The sequence below is a fragment of the Chiloscyllium punctatum genome, chromosome 8 (genome assembly GCF_047496795.1).
Source record: "Chiloscyllium punctatum isolate Juve2018m chromosome 8, sChiPun1.3, whole genome shotgun sequence".
In the NCBI taxonomy this organism is placed as follows: Eukaryota; Metazoa; Chordata; class Chondrichthyes; order Orectolobiformes; family Hemiscylliidae; genus Chiloscyllium; species Chiloscyllium punctatum.
Window position 1 is genome coordinate 124,881,763 of NC_092746.1, and position 20,966 is coordinate 124,902,728.

The 20,966-nt window shown below is 41.2% G+C and overlaps 1 protein-coding gene across 8 annotated transcripts in view; it reads left to right on the forward strand.

Annotated features, from left to right (window-relative positions):
• LOC140480880 (uncharacterized) overlaps positions 1-20,966 on the forward strand; it is a 284,964-nt gene that overhangs the window by 63,889 nt on the left and 200,109 nt on the right. For all 8 annotated transcript variants that reach the window (XR_011961423.1, XR_011961422.1, XM_072576428.1 and 5 more), the window contains 2 exons: positions 7,804-8,092; positions 15,949-16,788. Coding sequence is in view for 6 of the 8 variants with exons in the window: in XM_072576428.1 (XP_072432529.1) it covers positions 7,915-8,092; positions 15,949-16,788 (1,018 nt within the window). In the remaining 2 variants the exon portion in view is untranslated. The remainder of the gene's footprint in view (positions 1-7,803; positions 8,093-15,948; positions 16,789-20,966) is intronic.

Sequence of the window (20,966 nt, forward strand, 5' to 3'; positions counted from 1 at the left end):
TCTAGAGTGAATTATATAGTGAATGGAAGAGCTTTGAGAAAAGTTGATGAGCAGAGAGATCTGGGAGTGCAGGTCCATTGTACCCTGAAGATTGCTGCACAGGTGGATAGAGTGGTCAAGAAGGCATATGGTATGCTTGCCTTCATTGGATGGGGTATTGAGTATAAGAGCTGGCAGGTCATGTTAAAATTGTACACGACATTGGTTCGACTGCATTTAGAATACTGTGTACAGTTCTGGTCACCACATTACCAAAAGGATGTGGATGCTTTGGAGAGGGTGCAGAGAAGGGTTACGAGGATGTTGCCTAGTATGGAAGGTGCTAGCTATGAAGAGAGGTTGACTAGGTTAGGTTTGTTTTCATTAGAAGAAAGGAGATTGAGGGGAGACCTAATTGAGGTTTACAAAATCATGAAGGGGTAAGAACAGGGTAGATAGAGATATGCTTTTTCCCAGGGTGAAGGATTCAATAACGAGAGGTTACGCTTTCAAGGTGAGAGGTGAAAAGTTTAAGAGGGATATACGCGGCAAGTACTGTACACAGAGGGTGGCGTGTGCCTGGAACACGTTGCCCACAGAGGTGATAGAGGCAAGCACGGTAGATTCATTTAAGATGCGTCTGGACAGATGCATGAGTAGGTGGGGAGCAGAGGGATACAGATGCTTAAGAATTGGGCGACAGGTTTAGACAGTAGATTTGGATTGGCTCAGGCTTGGAGGGCCGAAGGGCCTGTTCCTGGGCTGTAACTTTTCTTTGTTCTTTGTTCAAATCAGTGAAACATGATCTCCCATGCACAAAGCCATGTTGACTATACCTAATCATTCCTTGCTATCTAAGTACATGTTAATCCTGTTCCTCAGAGCTCTGTCCAAAAATGTATCCACCACTGATCTCACGCTCACTGGTCTATAGTTCCCTGGTATTTCCTTACCTCCTTTTTTAAATAATGATACCACATGAGCCGCCTTCCAGTCTGCTGGCACCTCACCCATGTCTATCGATGATACAATTATCTCAGCAGGGGGCCTAGCAATTACTTCTTTAGCTTTCCACAAAATTCTAGAATTCACCTAAGTACAAACAGAGAAGAACTGCGGGCCCTGTAAGTCAGAGACAAAAGTAGAAAATTCTGGAAAAACTCATTGGATCTGGCAACATCTGTGGAGAGGAATCAGAGTTAACGTTTTGGGTTAAGTGACCCTTCGTCAGAACCCAGTTCTCTTTTTTTTCTCTAGGATAGACCTGTTCAGATCCTGAAGATTTATTCACCTTTATGCATTTTAAGAGGTGAACACCACCTCCTCTGATATAGACACTTTTCAAAATATCACTATTTATTTCTCCAAGTTCTCTAGCTTCCACAACCTTTTTCATAGTAAATACTGAAGCAAAATACTTGTTTAATGTCTCACCCATTTCCTGATGTTCCACACACAGGCGCCCTTATTGATCTTTCAGGAGCCCTGTTCTCTCCCTAATTACTCTTTCGTCTTTAACATATTTTTAGAATCTCTTTGGACTCTTTTGAACTCTATTTGCCTAAGCTATCTAATATCACCTGTTTGCCCTCCTCATTTCCTTGTTGAGTATCCTCCTGCTATCTTTATATTCCTGTCGGTTTCAGTCAAACCCTGCTGTTAGTACCTCCATATGCCTTCTTTTTTTGACTAGAGACTCAATTTCTCTAGTCATCCAGCATTCCCTACACCTTCCAGCCTTGCCCTTCATTTACAGGAACATGCTGTGTACGGACTCTCATCTCATTTTTTAAGGCCTCCCACTTTCCACCACCTCTTTTCCTGTGAATAGCCTCTCCTAAACAACTTTTGTGTTCTTAGTTATCTTAGTAAATTGCCTTGCAACGATCAGAGGTTTCTGGATTAGCACCCAAAGTTCCCATTGTACCCCCAAGCTTCTGAGTATTTGCAATTAATTGAATACACCTCATCTTGTTACTTCTTCCAAAGTGCATCATCTCACACTTATTCGAGTTAAGTTCCAACTGCCATTGACCAACTTTACCTGATCAATCTGTTTGTATCTTTCTGTAACTTAAGATCTATTTCCTCACAGTGAACTATCTGGCCAATCTTTATGTCATCCATAGGCTTATCACCCCCCTCCCCCCCCCAACATTATTATCTATGTATTTCATGAATATTATGAACAATGAGGGGCCCACACACTGATGTCTGTGGAGCACCAAGGGACACCAGCCTCTAGTTACAGAAACAGCCTTCTGCAACCACTCTTTGTCTCCTGCCACTTAATTAATTTTGGATCCATCTTTTCAGGTTACCCTGAATCTCATATACTTTTACCTTCTTTATCAGTCTCCCTTGTGGTTGAATTGTTGAAATCCACATAAACTGCATCAACAGCAGCAACCCACCTATGCACAGGGTCACCTTGTTGGGAATTTCCATGAGATTTGTTACACATGATTTCCACTGAAAAAGCCATGTTGATTGTTTCTGACCAAACCTTCCCTCTCTAAATGGAGGTAAATTCTCTCCTTCAGAATTTTCTCCAATACTTTTTCAACCACTGATGTCTGTAATTTTCTGGTTTATTTCCATCACCCTTCTCAAAAAGTGGAATAGCATTAACTATCCTCCAGTTCTCCAGAACCTCTCCTGTGTCCACGTAAAAAAAAAATGGGTCTTGGCCTGTTGATTACCTCCCTTTTCTCCCACTACAGCTTGGGATACAACTCATCCAGACTTGTGGATTTGTCCACATTCAAACCTGTCATAACCCATATCTCCTCGCTTCCAAAATCAACCTGCTTAATAATCTCAGTCCATCTTCCCAATTTTATACTTACATCTTGTCCCAAATGAAGACATGTGAAGTACTTGTTTAGCACTATACCAATGCTGTCTGGCTCCAAACGCAGAGTCCCCCCCCACCCAGTTCATATTTTTCTGGGTGTTCTGGTTTCCTCCACAGTCCAAAGATTTGCAGGTTAGGTGGATTGGCCAAAGTGTCCAGCCATTTGCAGGCTATGGAGGCTAGCCATGGGAAATGCAGGGTTACAGGAGTAGTGAGTGAGTCTGGTTAGGATGATATTCAGAGAGTCAGTGTGGATTTGATGGGCTGACTGACCTGCTTCCACATTGCAGGGATTCTATGATTCTGTGAATACATCCAGCCCTGGCAAAATATACACTTGCAAGAATTCCAATTCCTTTAACACTTCCTTCCTTTCATTATGATTATTTTGTCCAATATTTCACACTTCTCCTCTTAGATTGTGTTATCAACATCATCTCTTCCCTTTGTGAATTTGGAGGCAAAATATTCATTTAAAATTCTTCCCATATCCTCTGCATCTTTGCACAAGTTCCCTCCTTCATCTCTGATAGTCCCACATTTTCCACTTACTGTTTATATGCTGGTTTTCCTCCATCCTGCTTGCTAATATTTTTTATGCCCTCTCATTTCTTATTTCTGTTTTTACTTGATTTCTATTCTTTGCGAACGTTGACTTTTTGTGATCATCATAAGCTTTCTTTTTCTGTTGGATCTTCCCTTGTATTTTTCTAGACCACCATGGGACTGTAGATTTGGCAGTACCATTCTTATTTTTAGACGGGACTTGTCTGCTTTGTGCCCTAAGGATCTCACTTTTTAGTGCCACCCACTGATTTATCCTTTAGCAGCCCTGTCCAATCCAAACTCAGCCAAAGCACTTCTCAGTTTTATAAAATTTTTTTCACCTAATTTAAAATGTTTATTTCTGATTTAGCTCTGTCCTTTTCCATGATAATGCTCAATCTAACCACATTGTGGTAACTATCCCTGATATGGTCGCCCACTGTCACTTTACCCAGTTGCCCATCTTCATTTCCTAAAACTAAATTCAGAATTGTGTCTCCTCTCATTGGGCTTCACATGTATTGTTTAAAAGAAAATTCCTGGAAATAGTACATGAATTTTTTTTACCCTCAATGCCCCTTATATTGTTTGAAACCCAGTTGATCTTTGGACAATTAAAGTCTCCTCTTATTGCCCTCTTATTCCCACAGGCCCAACTTCCCAATATTTGGAGGCTGTACTTAGTTTACATATATGTTCTATCTCCTTCCCAGTATTTGGGAGCCTGTAGCATACTGCTAGCTGTTTGACTGCCCCTTTTTTATTGCTAAGCTCAACTCCTAAAGTCTCATTGTTAACCCATTTTGTATATGATCCCTTCTTGCAATGGTAATTGATTCTTCACCAATACTACTAGCCTTCCTCCTTTTCTGTCATCTACTCTCTCCTGCCTGAAAATTCTACAGGGATATTGAGCTGCCAGTTCTGTCCCTCCTTTAGCCAAGTTTCCATTGTAGCAATAACATCATGCTGCCATTTGTCTATCTATGCCCTTAATTCATTTTCCTTATTTGTAATACTCTTTTTTAAAAATTCATTCATGGTATTGCTGGCCAGGCCAGCATTTTTTGCCCATCTCTAATCGTTAAGAGTCAACCACATTACTATGGGTCTGGAGTCACATGCAGGGCAGACCAGGTAAGGATGGCAGTTTCTTTCCCCGAAAGACAATAGTGAACCAGATGGGTTTTTCCTGACAAATTATTGCATTGAAGTATACACAGCTCAACCCTGTCAATGTACTTTGCTAAACCCTTTTTAATCCTCATTTTCTTTTTGTATTTTTGAGTTGTTGACTGCATCACTACTTTAATGTTCTTCCTCTTGTTTCCAATCTGAATCTGACCCATCTAAGACAATACTTTGGGTCCTATTCCCTTGCTATTCTAGTTTAAAACCTTGTAGGTTTTTTAAAAGAATGTGTGTGATACCATTTAACTTTAGGAGAAAATTGCCTAGTGAAATGAATGACCACAACATGGAATTCAGACCAGTCAATTTTATTTAGTGGTGAATCAGACTTAATCAGGCTAAATGGCTTATTTCTGTTCCTAATTTGTGTGTTCATTGATACAGTTTAATGCTGACTATGAAGCAATGTGAAGTTTGGGAGAAACGGCATGGAGAGGCTATTGTACTTTGAAGACTCATGTGAGAAGCACCTGGAACTTGTAAATTCACAAAGTGTTAAATCAATAAAGAAAATATTTTGAAGGCTTCATAGGAGCATTGTGCACTGAAACTTTATGAATAGTTGGTTAGACATCCTGGAATATTCTGGGAAACCCATTTTAGGAATTATATCAAAACTTTGAGAGGGTATAGAGAACGATTAATAGAATAATACTGTTATAGTGCACAGAATTGATATAGTGCAATAGGACACTGACCCATCGTGCCTGCACTGACTCTCTGAATAAGCATTATGACTGTGCCATTCTGCTAACTTTTCCTCATAACACTGACTTTTTAAAGATTTAAATAATCAGCTAATGCCTTCCTGAATGCTTCAATTGAACCTACCTACTCCATATTCTCAATGTATCCCACCCAGTCAAGATGTGAACAAGTTTTGTCACATTTCACATTTGCTTGTTTTATAAATTACCTTATATCTGTGCCATTTCATTCAATTATTTCCTGAGTGGGAACAGTTTCTTCTATCTATTTTTTCCAGCTCTTTCATGTATCTTTTATTTTTAATTTTCTTGTTGGTAACAATCTACTTTGCCAGGAGAAACAATTTATCTCTACTAACTCGACCGAATTTCTGGAATTCCCAGGCTAAACTCTGTGTCCCTATCTCTCCTCCTTTAAGGCATTCCTTAAAACCTATCTTTTAATCAAATGTTTGGTCAATTTTCTAATATTTCCTTTCATGATGTAGCATCAAATTACATTTGACAAAGCTTCTGTGAAGCAGCTAGGATGTTCTTTTACATTAAAGATGCTCTAAAAATATAACTCGTTTTCATTAAATGCGAATAAAGATTTTGGATAAGCTAGACTGAAGCAAAAGAAAGTGCCAAAAGGCTTGCTACCGCAGTATATCTTGTAGATTAATACAGCTGCAACTGTGCACCGGTGGTGAAGGAAATGTCAATCAAACAGACTGTCTTCTCCTGAATGGTGTCAAGGTACTTGAATGTAGTGGTGCTGAACCCATCCAGACAGGTGGGGAATATTCCATTAAACTTCAGACTTGTGCCTTGTAGAATAAAGAAAGATTTTCTGGAGTCAAGAGGTGAATTATTGCTGTAAAATCCCTAACCTGCTCTTGTAAAAACATTATTTATAAGGTTGATCTAGTTAAGTTTCTCATCAATAATGGCCGAAAGATGTTGATAATGGGGGATTCAGTGACGGTAATGACCTCAACAGTCAAGAGGAGATGGTTAGATTTTCTCTTGTTGGAGATGGTCATTGATTAGATCTTACATATCTTGTTATTTGTCAGTTATCAGCCAAAGATGTTGTAAGTGTCTTGCTGTATTACGACATGGACTACTTTGGTATCTGCGAAGTTGTGAAAGATAATAAAGAGTCATAGAGTCCTACAGGATAGAAATAGGCCCTTTTGGGCAACAGCATGGTGATTGAATAGTCATCACTGAACACCCAGAATTCTAATCTTATGTTGTTGCGAAAATTATTGATGAAATAGATGAAGATGGGTGGGCATAGTATACTGCCCTGAGAAAATTCTGTAACAATGACCTGTGGTGGTATTGATTGTTCTCCAACAGCCACAATAACAGTTGAGTATGACTCCAACCAGTGTAAAGTCTTCACTCTGCTTCCCATTGATGCTTTTTTGATTCCTTGATGCCACACATAGTTTAAAGTTGCCATCATGTCACAGGCAATCAATGTCATTTCTCTTCCTGAGGTCAACTTTTGTCCATGTTTGGACTGCAGTTGTAATGAGGTTTGGAAATGAGTGGTCCTCGCAGAACCTAAACTGAGAATTATTAAATGATGCTTGACAGTGCTGTCCATCCATTACTTCGAATGCCTTCTATCACTTTGCTGACCAGTGGCAGTAGGCTGCTGGAAGATGATTTTGCTTGTTTTTTTTTGTGTGGAAAGAAAGCCTGGGCAATTTGATAGTGTGAAAAAAGTGTTCCAGACTATTATTTAAAATAGGTAAAAACAATGACTGCAGATGCTGGAAACCAGATTTTGGATTAGTGGTGCTAGAAGAGCACAGCAGTTCAGGCAGCACCAAACATGTATACCATTACGCTACCAATAACTTTAAAAATTGCTTTTAAAATGGAATTATACATAGAATGTGAAAAACCTATTTTTGTGCACGAGCTTGCGTTTTTCATGTAATTCTCAAATTACCTGTAGCTATTGAAGATATTGATTCCACGCTGCAAGTCTGACTAAATCTTCCCCATCTCAGATCTCTGTCGCTGCTATAGTTAATTACGTCTGGATCTGTTTCCCAGTCTTCTTCTGTATTTGCATCTGCCCATTTGCGCTGAACATTAATTCGATAACCGGAAGGAATGGAAGACCAGTCTTCCCTTCTTTTGGACATCCGAGTTTTTAATCGTGGTTACTTTTCTTTCCTCGTTAACATTTTAGACATTCTTTTTAAGAATCTGGGCTATGTTAACGCATGAGAGAATGGAAATAAGAAAGCTGACATCAGTGCCCATTGTGACAATTCTAACATAGTAAGAAGGTCCAGATTCCTTCAAAACATCTTGCATTTGCAATTCCAATTTGCTTAATTTATCATGTGACTAATAAATGTTACGGTGTTATGAAGTTATCGGAATTTATTAATCTTATTTCTTACGATCTCCTATAATTGGTATATTTACTCCAATTCCCTACATAAACTTTGTTGTTTCAAATGTCGTCATTCTGGTATTGATGAAAATGCTTCTGATTATGTTTTCTGATAGCATCACAGTGAGCGTCATAAAGCTATGCACATTACCACCCTCGCGGAGGATTGTGCAGCCTGGCTGAAGGCGACAGCTCAGCCAACGGTGGTCCGGGAGAAGGAGTAAAATATGGATCCCGAAGACCAAATAAGAATGGATTTTGACGACCTAGTGAGCCGGGGAAGGAACAGAACCTGTAAGAGACGTCGGGATCAACAAAATGACCCATATTTCGTTGACATAGATTTTGTGGAAGATGGGACTGGTGGCGGGGGCGCAGCAGCGGCACCAATACCTCAGGATGAAGGTGAGCAACGCAATTAAGAGCAAAGTATCTCTCGCTATTTAGATGAAAGGCTTTTAGCCCACTTGTTCATCCATCGCGGTGGCTTACCAAATTCCCATAGCTTGGAAGACCTAACTTGATCTGCAAGAGTAAATGAATAGCTAATATCGGAGGGTATTTGGTTCTGTTTGAGCCGTTTCTTTGTCATCATAGAGTCATAGAGAATGTGCAGCACGAAAACGGACCCTTCGGTCCAGCCCCTCCATGCCACCAGTAATCCGAACCTATTGCAGTCCCATTTCCTAGCACTTGGCCCATATCCCTCTAAATCCTTCCTATTCATGTAACCATCTCACTATCTTTGAAATGTTGTAATTGTACCAGCCTCCACCACATCCTCTGGCAGCTCATTTCATATGCGCACCATCCTTTGGGTGGAAAAGTTGCCCCTTAAGGTTCCTTTTAAATCTTTCCCCCCTCACTCTAAACTTATGTCCTCTCTAGTTGTGGACTCTCCCAACCCAGACCTTATCTATTTACTCTATCCATGCCCCTCAGGATTTTATAAACTTCTGTGTCACTTCTTGACCTCTGATTAGATTAGATTGCCTGCAGTATGCAAACAGGCCCTTCAGCCCAACAAGTCCACACTGACTCTTCAAAGAGTAACCCACACCCCATTTTATATTTACCCCTGACTAATATACCTAACACTATGGGCAATTTAGCATGGCCAATTCAACTGACCCGCACATCTTTGGATTGTAGGAGGAAACCGGAGCACCCGGAGAAAATGTGCAAACTCCACACAGACAGTTACCCGAGGCAGGAATCGAACCAGGGTCGCCCCTGTATGCTGCAGACATAGATTAGATTAGATTACTTACAGTGTGGAAACAGGCCCTTCGGCCCAACAAGTCCACACCGACCCACTGAAGCGCACCCACCCAGACCCATTCCCCTACATTTACCCCTGCACCTAACGCTACGGGCAATTTAGCATGGCCAATTCACCTGACCTGCACGTTTTTGGACTGTGGGAGGAAACCGGAGCACCCGGAGGAAACCCTCGCAGACACAGGGAGAACGTACAAACTCTACCATGAGGCAGCAGTGCTAACCACTGTGCCACCGTGCCGCTCAAATTCATATTCAGCCTCTCCCTATAGCTCAAACCTTCCAACCCTAGCAACATCCTTGTAAATCTTTTCTGAACCCTTTCAATTTTCACAACATCAATTTTGGTATTTGCAGATTGGTGAATGATAATCGAAAATTTTCTATTGGCATACCTTGTTCATGTTGGTCAGTGTCTGAGTCAATCACTTATTCTGTGTCTGCCGTCATATAAATGTGATATACTTAATTTCAATTTCTACAGTCATTTTCTGCCTCTAGATTTATAATTACAATGACTGTGGCTGATCTTTAAATGTTACTCCAAAGGTGTGTTTCTACTTTGATTAGATCAGATCAGTATAGAAACAGGCCATTTAGCCCAACAAGTCCATAGTTCCCCTCTGAAGAGTAACCCACCCAGACACATTTCTTCTGACTAATGCACCTAACACCATGGGCAATTTAGCATGGCCTGATCTGCACATCTTTGTACTGTGGAAGGCAACTGGAGCACCTGAGGAAACCCACACAGGCACAGGGAGAATGTGCAAACTCCACACAGTCACCCATGGTTGGAATCAAACCCAGGTTCCTGGCCCTGTGAGGCAGCAGTGCTAACCACTGAGCTACCATGCCACTCAAATTTGATTTCATTTGTTAAACTAGATTACATATACAGATCTTTTGAAGATGCCAACTCTTTTGCTTATTCCTTGCACCTGAAAGCATTCTGCTAAAAGGTTTTAATAGTCATTCATAAGGCTGTATTCCTCGTGCCAAGAACTGACAGAATTCACTGATGACTGCTTGCGAAATTGCTTCTTTAAAATGCAACTCTGGGAGATCTTCTGCATGAAATCTATATTGTGTTATGATATGAAGACAGAAAGCTGAACTAAATTGGACTTTCTACCTCTGTATTCACAATACAGTGAGATCAAAACAGTTGAAGACCCCTAATAATTACTCCAATGGTTGACAATCAAACTTGTGAATAACAAGTACCGAATTTTGTGAATAATTAATTCCAGACACTGAATTTGCATCTTAAAGAAAAGACTTAACAATTTATAAAATATGCCATAACTTTAGCAGAGAAAAATTTGTCCAATGTGTGCAGGAGAGTTTCCTGACACAATATGTAGATAAGCCAACAAGAGGTGAGGCATTGGTTCTGGGTAACGAACCAGGCCAGGTATTAGAACTAGAGGTAGGTGAGCACTTTGGGGACAGTGACCACAATTCGGTGATTTTTACTCTAGTGATGGAGAGGGATAAGTGTGTACTACAGGGCAAGAGTTATAGCTGGGGGCAGGGAAATTATGATGCGGTGAGGCATGACTTAGGATGTGTGGATTGGAAAAGTAGATTCCAAGGCAAGAGCGTAATTGATATGTGGAACTTGTTCAAGGAGCAACTATTGAGTGTCCTTGATAAGTATGTACTTATCAGGCAGGGAGTAAAGGGTCGTGTGAGGGAGCCGTGGTTTAATAAGGAATTGGAATCCCTTGTTAAATGGAAGAGGGCGGCCTTTGTAAAGATGAGGCGTGAAGGTTCAATAGGGGCGATTGAGAGTTATAAGGTAGCCTGGAAGGACCTGAAGAGAGAGCTAAGAGCAGCAAGGAGGGGACATGAAAGGTCCTTAGTTGGTAGGATTAGGGAAAACCCTAAGGCTTTCTATAGGTATGTTAGGAATAAAAGAATGACTAGGGTAGGAATAGGTCCAATCAAGGATAGTAATGGGAAGTTGCGTGTGGAGGCTGAAGAGATTGGGGAGGCACTGAATGAATACTTTTCGTCAGTATTCACTCAGGAACAGGACATTGTTGTCGATATGGATACTGAGGCACGAATAAGTAGAATGGATGGCTTTGAGATATGTAGAGAAGAGGTGTTGGAAATTCTGGCAAGGGTGAAAATAGATAAGTTCCCTGGGCCTGATGGCATTTATCCTAGGATTCTCTGGGAAGCAAGGGAGGAGATTGCAGAGCCATTGGCCTTGATTTTTGTGTCCTCTTTGTCTACAGGAGTAGTGCCAGAGGACTGAAGGCTAGCAAACGTGGTTCCCTTGTTCAAGAAGGGGAGTAGGGATAATCCTAGTAACTATAGGCCAGTGAGTCTCACTTCTGTTGTGGGCAAAGTCTTAGAGAGAATTGTAAGGGATAGGATTTATGCACATCTGGATAAGAATAATGTGATCAAGGATAGTCAGCATGGTTTTGTGAAGGGCAGGTCGTGCCTCACAAACCTTATTGAATTCTTTGAGAAGGTGACTAAGGAGGTAGATGAGGGGAAAGCGGTAGATGTGGTATATATGGATTTTAGTAAGGCGTTTGATAAGGTCCCCCATGGTAGGCTACTGCAGAAAATACAGAGATATGGCATTGAGGGTGAGTTGGAGGTTTGGATTAGGAATTGGCTGGCTTGAAGAAGACAGAGGGTTGTAGTTGATGGCAAAGGTTCATCTTGGAGTGCCGTCACTAGCGGTGTTCTGCAAGGATCTGTTTTGGGACCATTGCTGTTTGTCATTTTTATAAATGACCTGGAGGAAGGGTTAGAAGGTTGGGTGAGCAAGTTTGCGGATGATACGAAAGTCAGAGGAGTTGTAGACAGTGAGGAAGGATGTGGCAGGTTACAGCGGGATATAGAGAAGCTGCAGAGCTGGGCAGAAAGGTGGCAAATGGAGTCCAATGTAGCTAAGTGTGAGGTGATTCACTTTGGTAAGAGTAACAAAAAGATGGGGTACTGGGCTAATGGTCGGATACTTGGTAGTGTGGAAGAGCAGAGGGATCTTGGTGTCCATGTACACAGATCTCTGAAAGTTGCCACCCAGGTAAATAGTGCAGTGAAGAAGGCATATGGCGTACTGGCTTTTATTGGTAGAGGAATTGAGTTCCGGAGTCCTGAGGTCATGCTGCAGTTGTATAAGACTCTGGTGCGGCCGCATCTGGAATATTGTGTGCAGTTTTGGTCGCCATACTATAGGAAGGATATGGAGGCACTGGAACGGGTGCAGAGGAAGTTTACCAGGATGTTGCCTGGTATGGTAGGAAGATCCTATGAGGAAAGGCTGAGGCACTTGGGGTTGTTTTCATTGGAGAAAAGAAAGTTTAGGGGTGACTTGATAGAGGTGTACAAGATGATTAGGGGGTTAGATAGGGTTGACAGTGAGAACCTTTTTCCACGTATGGAGTCAGCTATTACAAGGGGGCATAGCTTTAACTTAAGGGGGGGTAGATATAGGACTGATGTTAGGGGTAGGTTCTTCACTCAGCGAGTCGTAAGTTCATGGAATGCCCTGCCAGTAGCAGTGGTGGACTCTCCCTCTTCATGGGTATTTAAGCGGGCATTGGATAGGTATATGGAGGATAGTGGGTTAGTGTAGGTTAGGTGGGCTTTGATCGGCGCAACATCGAGGGCCGAAGGGCCTGTACTGCGCTGTATTCTTCTATGTTCTATGTTCTATGTTCTAATGTCTGAACTTTAATGGGAAATGAGTTGAAAAATGTGGTGCTGGAAAAACATAGCAGGCCAGGCAGCATCCGAGGAGCAGGAGAATCGACGTTTCGGGCATAAGCCCTTCTTCAGGGTTCGAATCTCACCATGCCAGATTCAGAGTCTAATGATGACGATAAATCCATTATTGATTATTGAGAAATCCCATCTGGTTCATTAATGTCCTTTAGGGAAGGAAATTGCCATACCTACTTCAACTGGCCCACACGGACCCTTAACAATGTAGCTGACTCTTAACTGCCCTTCTGGCAATCAGGGATGATCACTTAATGCTGGGCTAGTCAATGATGCCCTCATTCTGTCAATGAATAAAAAACATCTTGAAACAGTTGTTTTCAGACCCCATTCACACAAAAAACAGGTAGACAAACAAACAAAAATAAGTTAAGGAATAAAGTAGAGAAAATTAAAAAAACAGCCAGAATGCTTAAGTGGTTTTCACAATGCCTTGTTTCACAAGTGTAGATATGGACTCCTTGTTCACTCTTTCTGAAATATTGATCAGGGTTGCATTTTTAATCCACTCAGGTAAATGTAGTAATACTTCTAACGTAGCCTTTCAATCTTTCGGCTTCTGGAAGCTGGCAAGAACCTTTCAAGTTTCCATATTGTGTCAGCAGCAGCCAAGCTCAGCTTCTAGAAAACACAGCTTAAAAAAAGAATTGAACTTTGGTCTTGTCCCTGGGAGATTGAACACCTTCTCCAAAGGCTTCAGTTACCATTTGGCATTTGCTATCTGATTTAATATAGGGTCTCTTCCAGACTTTCTAGAACCAATTCCCAGATACTCACCTCATCAATAACCAACTTTTGCTATCTTTTTAAATACAATGCTCTTCCTGTAGTCACTGTGTCTTGAGGAATGCTTTTAATCAAGAATCAGCCTGCAATTACCATCCAGGCCTAGCCTCCCAAACAACAAAAAGCTTGTTTGGTCTGTTTTTTTTCATAGGTTTATAACTTTACAAGATACAGGATCAGAATTAGGCCATTCTGACCACATCGATTCTGCTCCAGCATTCGATCATGGCTGATATGCTCCTCATCCCCGTTTTCCTGCCTTCTCCCCATATCCTTTCAACACATTACCAATTAAAAATTCAGTCTAACTCCTCCTTAAATTTACTCACTGTCCCAGAGTTTTGGGGTAGCGAATTCCACAGATTCAGAACCTTTTGGGAGAAATAGTTTCTCCTCAACCCTGTTTTAAGTTTGCTTGTCCTTATCCTAAGACTATGATCCCTTACTTAGAATCTCCCACAAAAGGAAGCATCTGCTCCATGTTTATTTCATCCACACCTTTTATCATCTTGAATACCTCAATCTGATTTCCCCTCATTCTTCTAAATTCCAGAGAATATTTGCCTAAATTGTTCAAACTCTGTTCGTAGGATAAACCCCTCATCATTGGGATCAATCTAGTGAACCTACTCTGAACAGCTCCAATGCCACTACATCTTTCCTCAAATAAGAGGACCAAAACTGTGCACAGTACTCCAGTTGTATAGCTTACAACTAGTTGCAACAATACTTCTTTACTTTTATATTGTATTCTGTTACAACACAGCAGTGAACCCTTGTGCTAATTAAACCAAACACAGAAAAACTCAACTCGTCTCATAATCTGTTAAAGTATGAATGACAGAGAGCTCCAGAAGTTCCACTATTTAAAGTAATAAATCAATTTTATTCTTTAAATCTAAAAGTGAACGTTAAACAACAGCTATTTACAACTCTAAGCCTCCTTTCTCTTAAAGGACTGTCATCTACCTCCAATTTTATAACACTATACTGATCAAATAAAAGTACATCAACTTAATTTTCAAAACCAGACAGCGACTGGCATTATTGACATCTGTCTTCCTCTGGCTGTCGATCTTCATGAATTGTGTTCATCCCTCTGCAGACCCCTTGTGCCATCCTCATTGCTTGCTTTCATGCTTATTTTGATGCAATATGCTCACATGGCGATAATACATTAAGTTACATTATCCTAGTCATATTGTTAGTATTTGTGGCCCCAGAATTGACCCCCATCTAGTTACAGGTTGCTATCCTGAAAATATCCTCTTTATTCTCAAATCTGTCTTCTTTTAGCTACCCAATTCTCTATTAATTTTAATAAACTTTCTCTAACACCATGTCTTAATAAGTGGCCTAATATGTGGTATGTTATCAAATTCCTTTTGACAGTTGAAATGTCTTAAATGTACTAGTTTCTCTTTATCTAGTCTGTTTGTAGCCTCCTGAAGTAATTCGAAACATTTGTCAGGAGTTACAGTTTCATCTTAATGAAGCCAATGATGTCTCTCTTGGATTACATTGTGTTCTACTTGCTAATTTCTAAATGTTCTACTGCTACATCCTCCCAATACTGGATTTCCCAAAGGTTTTAAAAAGGGAAAAGCTTTTGTAGCCTTAATGGATAAATAAACTTGAAGAGAAATGCTATAACCTACTCTGCTATCACCTACTATCAGCTTCTGGGCATTGTGTGTGGTAGAGACTGGGAACTCTTGACTGTTGCAAAAGAGCTGGCAGGAAGGAAAGCACCTGTCTCTCTCACCCCATCCCCGCGGTCTCTCTCTCCCTCTCTCTTTCTCTCACTCTCACTCACCCTCTCAATCAATCAATTGTGATCTCAATGAGTAAAAGCTAATCCTTGATATAAAAAAAAGAAAATTCTCAGTCTACCATTTCCTCTAAATCAAAGGAAGTTCCAGAAATCAGCAATTTCCTCATAAGCTCCAGGAACTGAAACATCAACACAGTTCAAAGATCTAAATCTAATTGATCTTCCATACAATCTGACAGTCTTTTGTCATTCTGCAACTGATAGCAATTTCCTCTCAATGACAGAAAATTGGAGAAACTATGAGAAATCAACTCATTTTATCCCTTTACTTATGTCTCTTTATTCATTAGGTTTTTCTTACTAATAATTCATCTACACAGCTGTATTTTGTCCTGACTGTGTTTAAATATGTGTATTAGAATTAGGGGGAGCACGTTTTATGTCTCCGTTGTGGCTTAGTTAAAACATTACCTATTTAAAGGATACATTTGTTCTTAATAAATGGACATTTTTTGTGTTTGAAGAAATCTGGTGAAAATCTCTTGTGTTTTAATGAACAGAAATAAAAAGAAACAAATTGACCATTTGTGTTAAAATAAAACATTTACTTTTGATACAGTTCTATTGCCATCATAACACGTAACGTATATTTCTTGTTTGAAATTAGTGTATTGGACTTCAAGTTTTATGGAAGACCCGAATGTGATGGCACAACCACCAGCACCACCAGCAGCTCCACCTGTTTGTCAGGCTGTACCACCACCACCACCACCACCACCACCTGTTTGTCAGGCTGTACCACCACCACCACCTGTTTGTCCACATGTACCACCACCACCACCACCACCACCACTTGTTTGTCAGGCTGTACCACCACCACCACCTGTTTGTCCACATGTACCACCACCACCACCACCACCACCTGTTTGTCCACATGTACCACCACCTGCTCCACCTGTTTGTCCACATGTACCACCACCTGCTCCACCTGTTTGTCCACATGTACCACCATCAGCAACACCTGCTCCACCTGTTTGTCCACATGTACCACCATCAGCAACACCTGCTCCACCTGTTTGTCCACATGTACCACCATCAGCAACACCTGCTCCACCTGTTTGTCAACATGTACCACCACCACCACCACCACTGCCACCTGCTCCACCTGTTTATCAGCATGTACCACCACCACCTGCTCCTCCGATTTGTCAACATGTACCTCCACCTGCACCTGCACCACCTGTTTGTCTACCTGCACCTGCACCTGCACCTGCACCACCTGTTTGTCCACCTGCACCTGCACCTGCACCACCTGTTTGTCCACCTGCACCTGCACCACCTGTTTGTCTGCCTGCACCACTGCCAACTGTGGATCCGCCAGATGTTTGTCTACCTGCAACTGCACCACCTCAAGTCTGCGCCCCACCAATTTTCAATGCAATGCAGAATGGTTCTGATGGAGCAGGTGCAGCTGGGCCTCCATGTATGCCAGTAGTTCGTAGAAAAGGTAATTGTAACATCATTAAAATAGAAATATGCATGAATTGAAATATATATTGATGAGGATATGCATGGTTATTCATAGAAAATAATAGCATGAGGTAGCAGTGAGCCATCCTGCTCTTCAGGCCTAAGCTAACTCTTTTAAAAATAACTAATGCCAGACCTGCTGTGTTTGTCCAGAATTTTCTATATTTATTTCAAACAGAATTTCATTTGGCTCTGGACTGTAAACCTTGCATATTTCTTCAATTTTTGTGTTAGAAGTATTTATCAATTAGTTTTTAAAAAATACTTTGGATCCACATTTTATCAAACAGTGCTTTCCAATCGTGACTGCTAATTATTAAAAAGACTTTTCTCTATTATCCCCACCTTCTTTTGCCAAACTTTGTAATTTTATGTCCTCTTCAAGGGGACAGCTCCCTTTTATTTACTCTGATTTCTACATTTTTTAAGTAGCTCCATGTAATTTAATTTTAACCTTCTGTGCTATGGGGATACAGATTCAACATTTCTGGTCTATACATGTAATTCTCATCTCTATAGCTATGAAGGTAAGTGACATATGTATCTTATCCAAAGCCTTTCATTCTGGTCCTTAAATATTTGTGCATAAAAGTAGACAGGTTGGACAGGATTTTCTTTCAGGGTGGACATGGAAGTCAGGACTGTTTCTTGGAGGAGATGTACTTTGGAGATGGGAACTGGGGGGTTTGTTAATGGTGTTTTCAGCAGTCTCTGGTCCTGATATTGACAGGAGCACTCACCAATTTGGCCTGGAGACAAGATTGGCCGTCACTGAGGTGGGAAAAACTTCCACGTAAAGGCCAGATCTTCAGTTTGGAAAATAATTCAGCATAGGGCTAGGTTTTCAAATTGCCTAAGGGGTAAGAAGGCTGGGAAAATGAAACAGGTCAGTAGCAATACTTGTATACCCAGTGCCTTCTTATTGTCGTATCACCTTGTCAGTGGTAAGATAGATGGTGACATTTCAGACATTTGAGTGGTCAGCTAAAGATCTCTGTTGGCGTACTACCAGGAGTGGGGTGGAGCTGCTGGATGGGGTAGGGGGTGAGGTAGGGTGTCGTGGGTGAGGGGAATCTCCATACTTAAGGACTGTCAGGTCATCCCTGGCATGTTCCTGGTGCCTTCCTTAGGTCCCCAGTCATTTTTGCCGCTGCCTGGAGGAAGGTGATACCTGCCTTCTGAACTCACTACCTCCCATATCTAGATCCAGCCTGATTAACCTCCGTGCCTTCGCTGTGAGTATACAAGGCTACCACTGCATCCTTATCCTATGTGCTCAACCCTTCACCATGGGAACAGAATTCACCCTGCAGTTTGAGCAGGAGAAGATTGAATCAGATATGCTGATGGGTTTTGGAAGGTCAAGTACAGGTGGAAATTACACAGTGAATGGCAGAACCCTTCAGAGTATTGATATACAGAGGGATCTAGTTATGCAGGTCCACAGATGACTGAAGGCGGTGGTGCATGTAGATAAGTCAGTAAAAAAGGCATGTGGCAAGCTTGCCTTCCTTTGGAAGGGACAATGAGTATTAGTTTGGACAAGGTATACTGCAGCTTTATGGAAATTTAATTAGGCCATACTTGGAATATTGCATGCAGTTCAGGTCACTACACTACCAGAAGCATGTGGATACTTTGGAGAGGGTACAGGAAAGGTTTATCAGGATGTTGCCTGGTGTGGGGGATTTTAGCTATGAAGAAAAGTTGGATCAACTGGATTTGTTTTCACTGGAATGCAGGAGGTCGAGGGGTAACCTGACAGAAGTTCATAAGGTTGTAAATGGCATGGTCAGAATGGAAGGTATGAGGCTTTTCCCCAGGGTGGAGGGGTTAAAAACTCAGGGACACAGGTTCAAGGAGTGGGGGGGGGGGAGTTTAAAAGAGATGTGTGTGGCCACCTTTTTACACAAAAGGTGGTGAGTGCCTGGAACGTGCTGCCAGAGGAGGTGGTAGAAGCAGACATAATAGCAACATTCAAGAAGCACCTGGATGAATGCATAAATAGGAAGGGAATAGAGAGATACGGATCCCGAAAGTGAAGATAGTTTTAGTATGAAAGGGGAAAATATGTTGGTGCAGGCTTGGAGGGCTGAATGCTCTATTCCTGTGTTGCATTGTTCTTTGTATACAATGGCATTATAACTGAGTAAAGGTAACTAAAAAGACAGAGGAAGGAGCTGGCCAGAGATGGTTGGAAGGGGAGCCTAGCAGGGAAAATGTTGGAGCAGCAATGGCAAGATTTATTGGGTGTGTCTTGGGACGCATAGCAGAAGGAAGAAGAAACATGCTAAGGGAAAGATGAGGGAACCATGGCTGACAAGGGAAGTCAGGGACAGCACAAAAGCAAAAGACAAGGCTTACAATGTGGTGAAGGTCAGTGGGAATCCAGAGAATTAGGAAGTCTTTAAAAATCAGCAGGGGATAACCGAGAAAGCAATTGGGGCGCGAAGATAAAATATGAAAGTAAGCTATCTGGTTTTATCAAAGACGATTGCAAGATTTTTTTTAGGTAAGAGGTAAGAGGTAAGAGAAAGGCAGGAGTAGACAATGCAAAATGTAGCTGCATGAGCAGTGATAGGGAACCAAGAAATGGTGGGGGAACTCAATCAGTACCTTGCATCAGTTTTCACTTTGAAAGATACCAGAACCATAGCAGAACTTCAAGAAAGTCAGCTCATGTGTGGTGGCCATCACTTAGGAGAAAGTGCTGGGAAAGCTGAAAGGTCTGAGAGTTCTAAAGGAAATAGGTGAGGAGATTGTGGAGGCATTGGTGGTGATCTTTCAACAATCATCACAATCAGGAAATGTCCCAGAGGACTTGAAAATGGCTAATGTAACACCCCTGTTTAAATCAGGAAGAGTATCTCACATGCAGGAGAGAGACTAAAACTGAAATAAGGATCGCTAAGAGGAAGCATGAAGAAAGGATGGAAGATTGCACTAAAACAAATAATAAAATATTCTTCAAATATATTTATGGTAAAAGATTAGTGAAGGATGGAGTGAGGCTTATAAAGAACAAGCTGTGAAAGCTGCTCACTGCAGCAAAGGATATAACAGAGGTACAGAATTAATATTTTGCTTCTATCCTTACCAAAACGGAAGATGGTGACAATGGCCGAGTTGAAAATGTGGGTGTTGAGCAACTGAATGCTATTGTGATAGATAAAAAAGAGGTGCTAAAAAAGCTGGCAATACTTCAGGTTGAGAAGTTGCCAGGCCCAGGCAGGATGCATCCCAGATTGCTGATAGAGTTAAAGGAGCAAAACATGGTGCCTTTGACAAAAAGACTTTCCGACGTCTCTGAACACAGGAGTAGTCCCAGGGGACTGGATAATTGCAAATGTGACACTGTTGTTTAAGAAAGGAATAAAGTATAACCCAGGAAACTACTGACATGTCAGCTTGACATCAGTAGCGGAAAATCTCATGGAGGTGATAATGTGGTTAATAAATACATACTTAGATAAAAATAAATTAATATGAGGCAGTCAGTATAGCATTGCCAAGGGCAGGTCATGTCTGACAAATGTAATTGTGTCCTTTGTTGAGGTGACACTGTTAATAGATGAGGGTAGTGCAATGGAGCTTGCATATTTGGAATTTCAGCAAACATTTGATATGGTGCCACAGGCAGGTAAGTTAGAAAATTAGAAATGTCTAGGATTGAAGGGTCCTTGGCAACATGGATTAGAAGTTGGCTAAAAGATAGGAGAAAGAGAGTAGTTATAGAAGGGCATTTCTCCAATTGGAGATGAATTGAAAGTGATGTTCCCCAGGGGTCAGTGTTAAAATGCTTGCTTTTTTCTGATTTATATAAAGGATTGGGAGATGAGTGTTGCAGATGATACTAAGCTAGAGAGAATTGTGAATTGTGAGAATGATGCTGAGTGACTTCATAGGGACACTGACAAGTTGGCCAAATGGGCAGACACTTGGCAGATGAAATTCAAGACAGAGAAATGTGAGGTAATGTATTTTGATACAAGAAATGTGAAGAGACAATACAGGCTCAATGATATGACTTTTAGGTGAGTATAGGAGCAGAGGGATTCTCTGAATGTGGCCAGGCAAGTTGAAACAGTTGTTAATAACTCTTACGGGACCCTTGAATTTGGAAATCGAGGTATAGAGTATAAAAGCAAGAAAGTG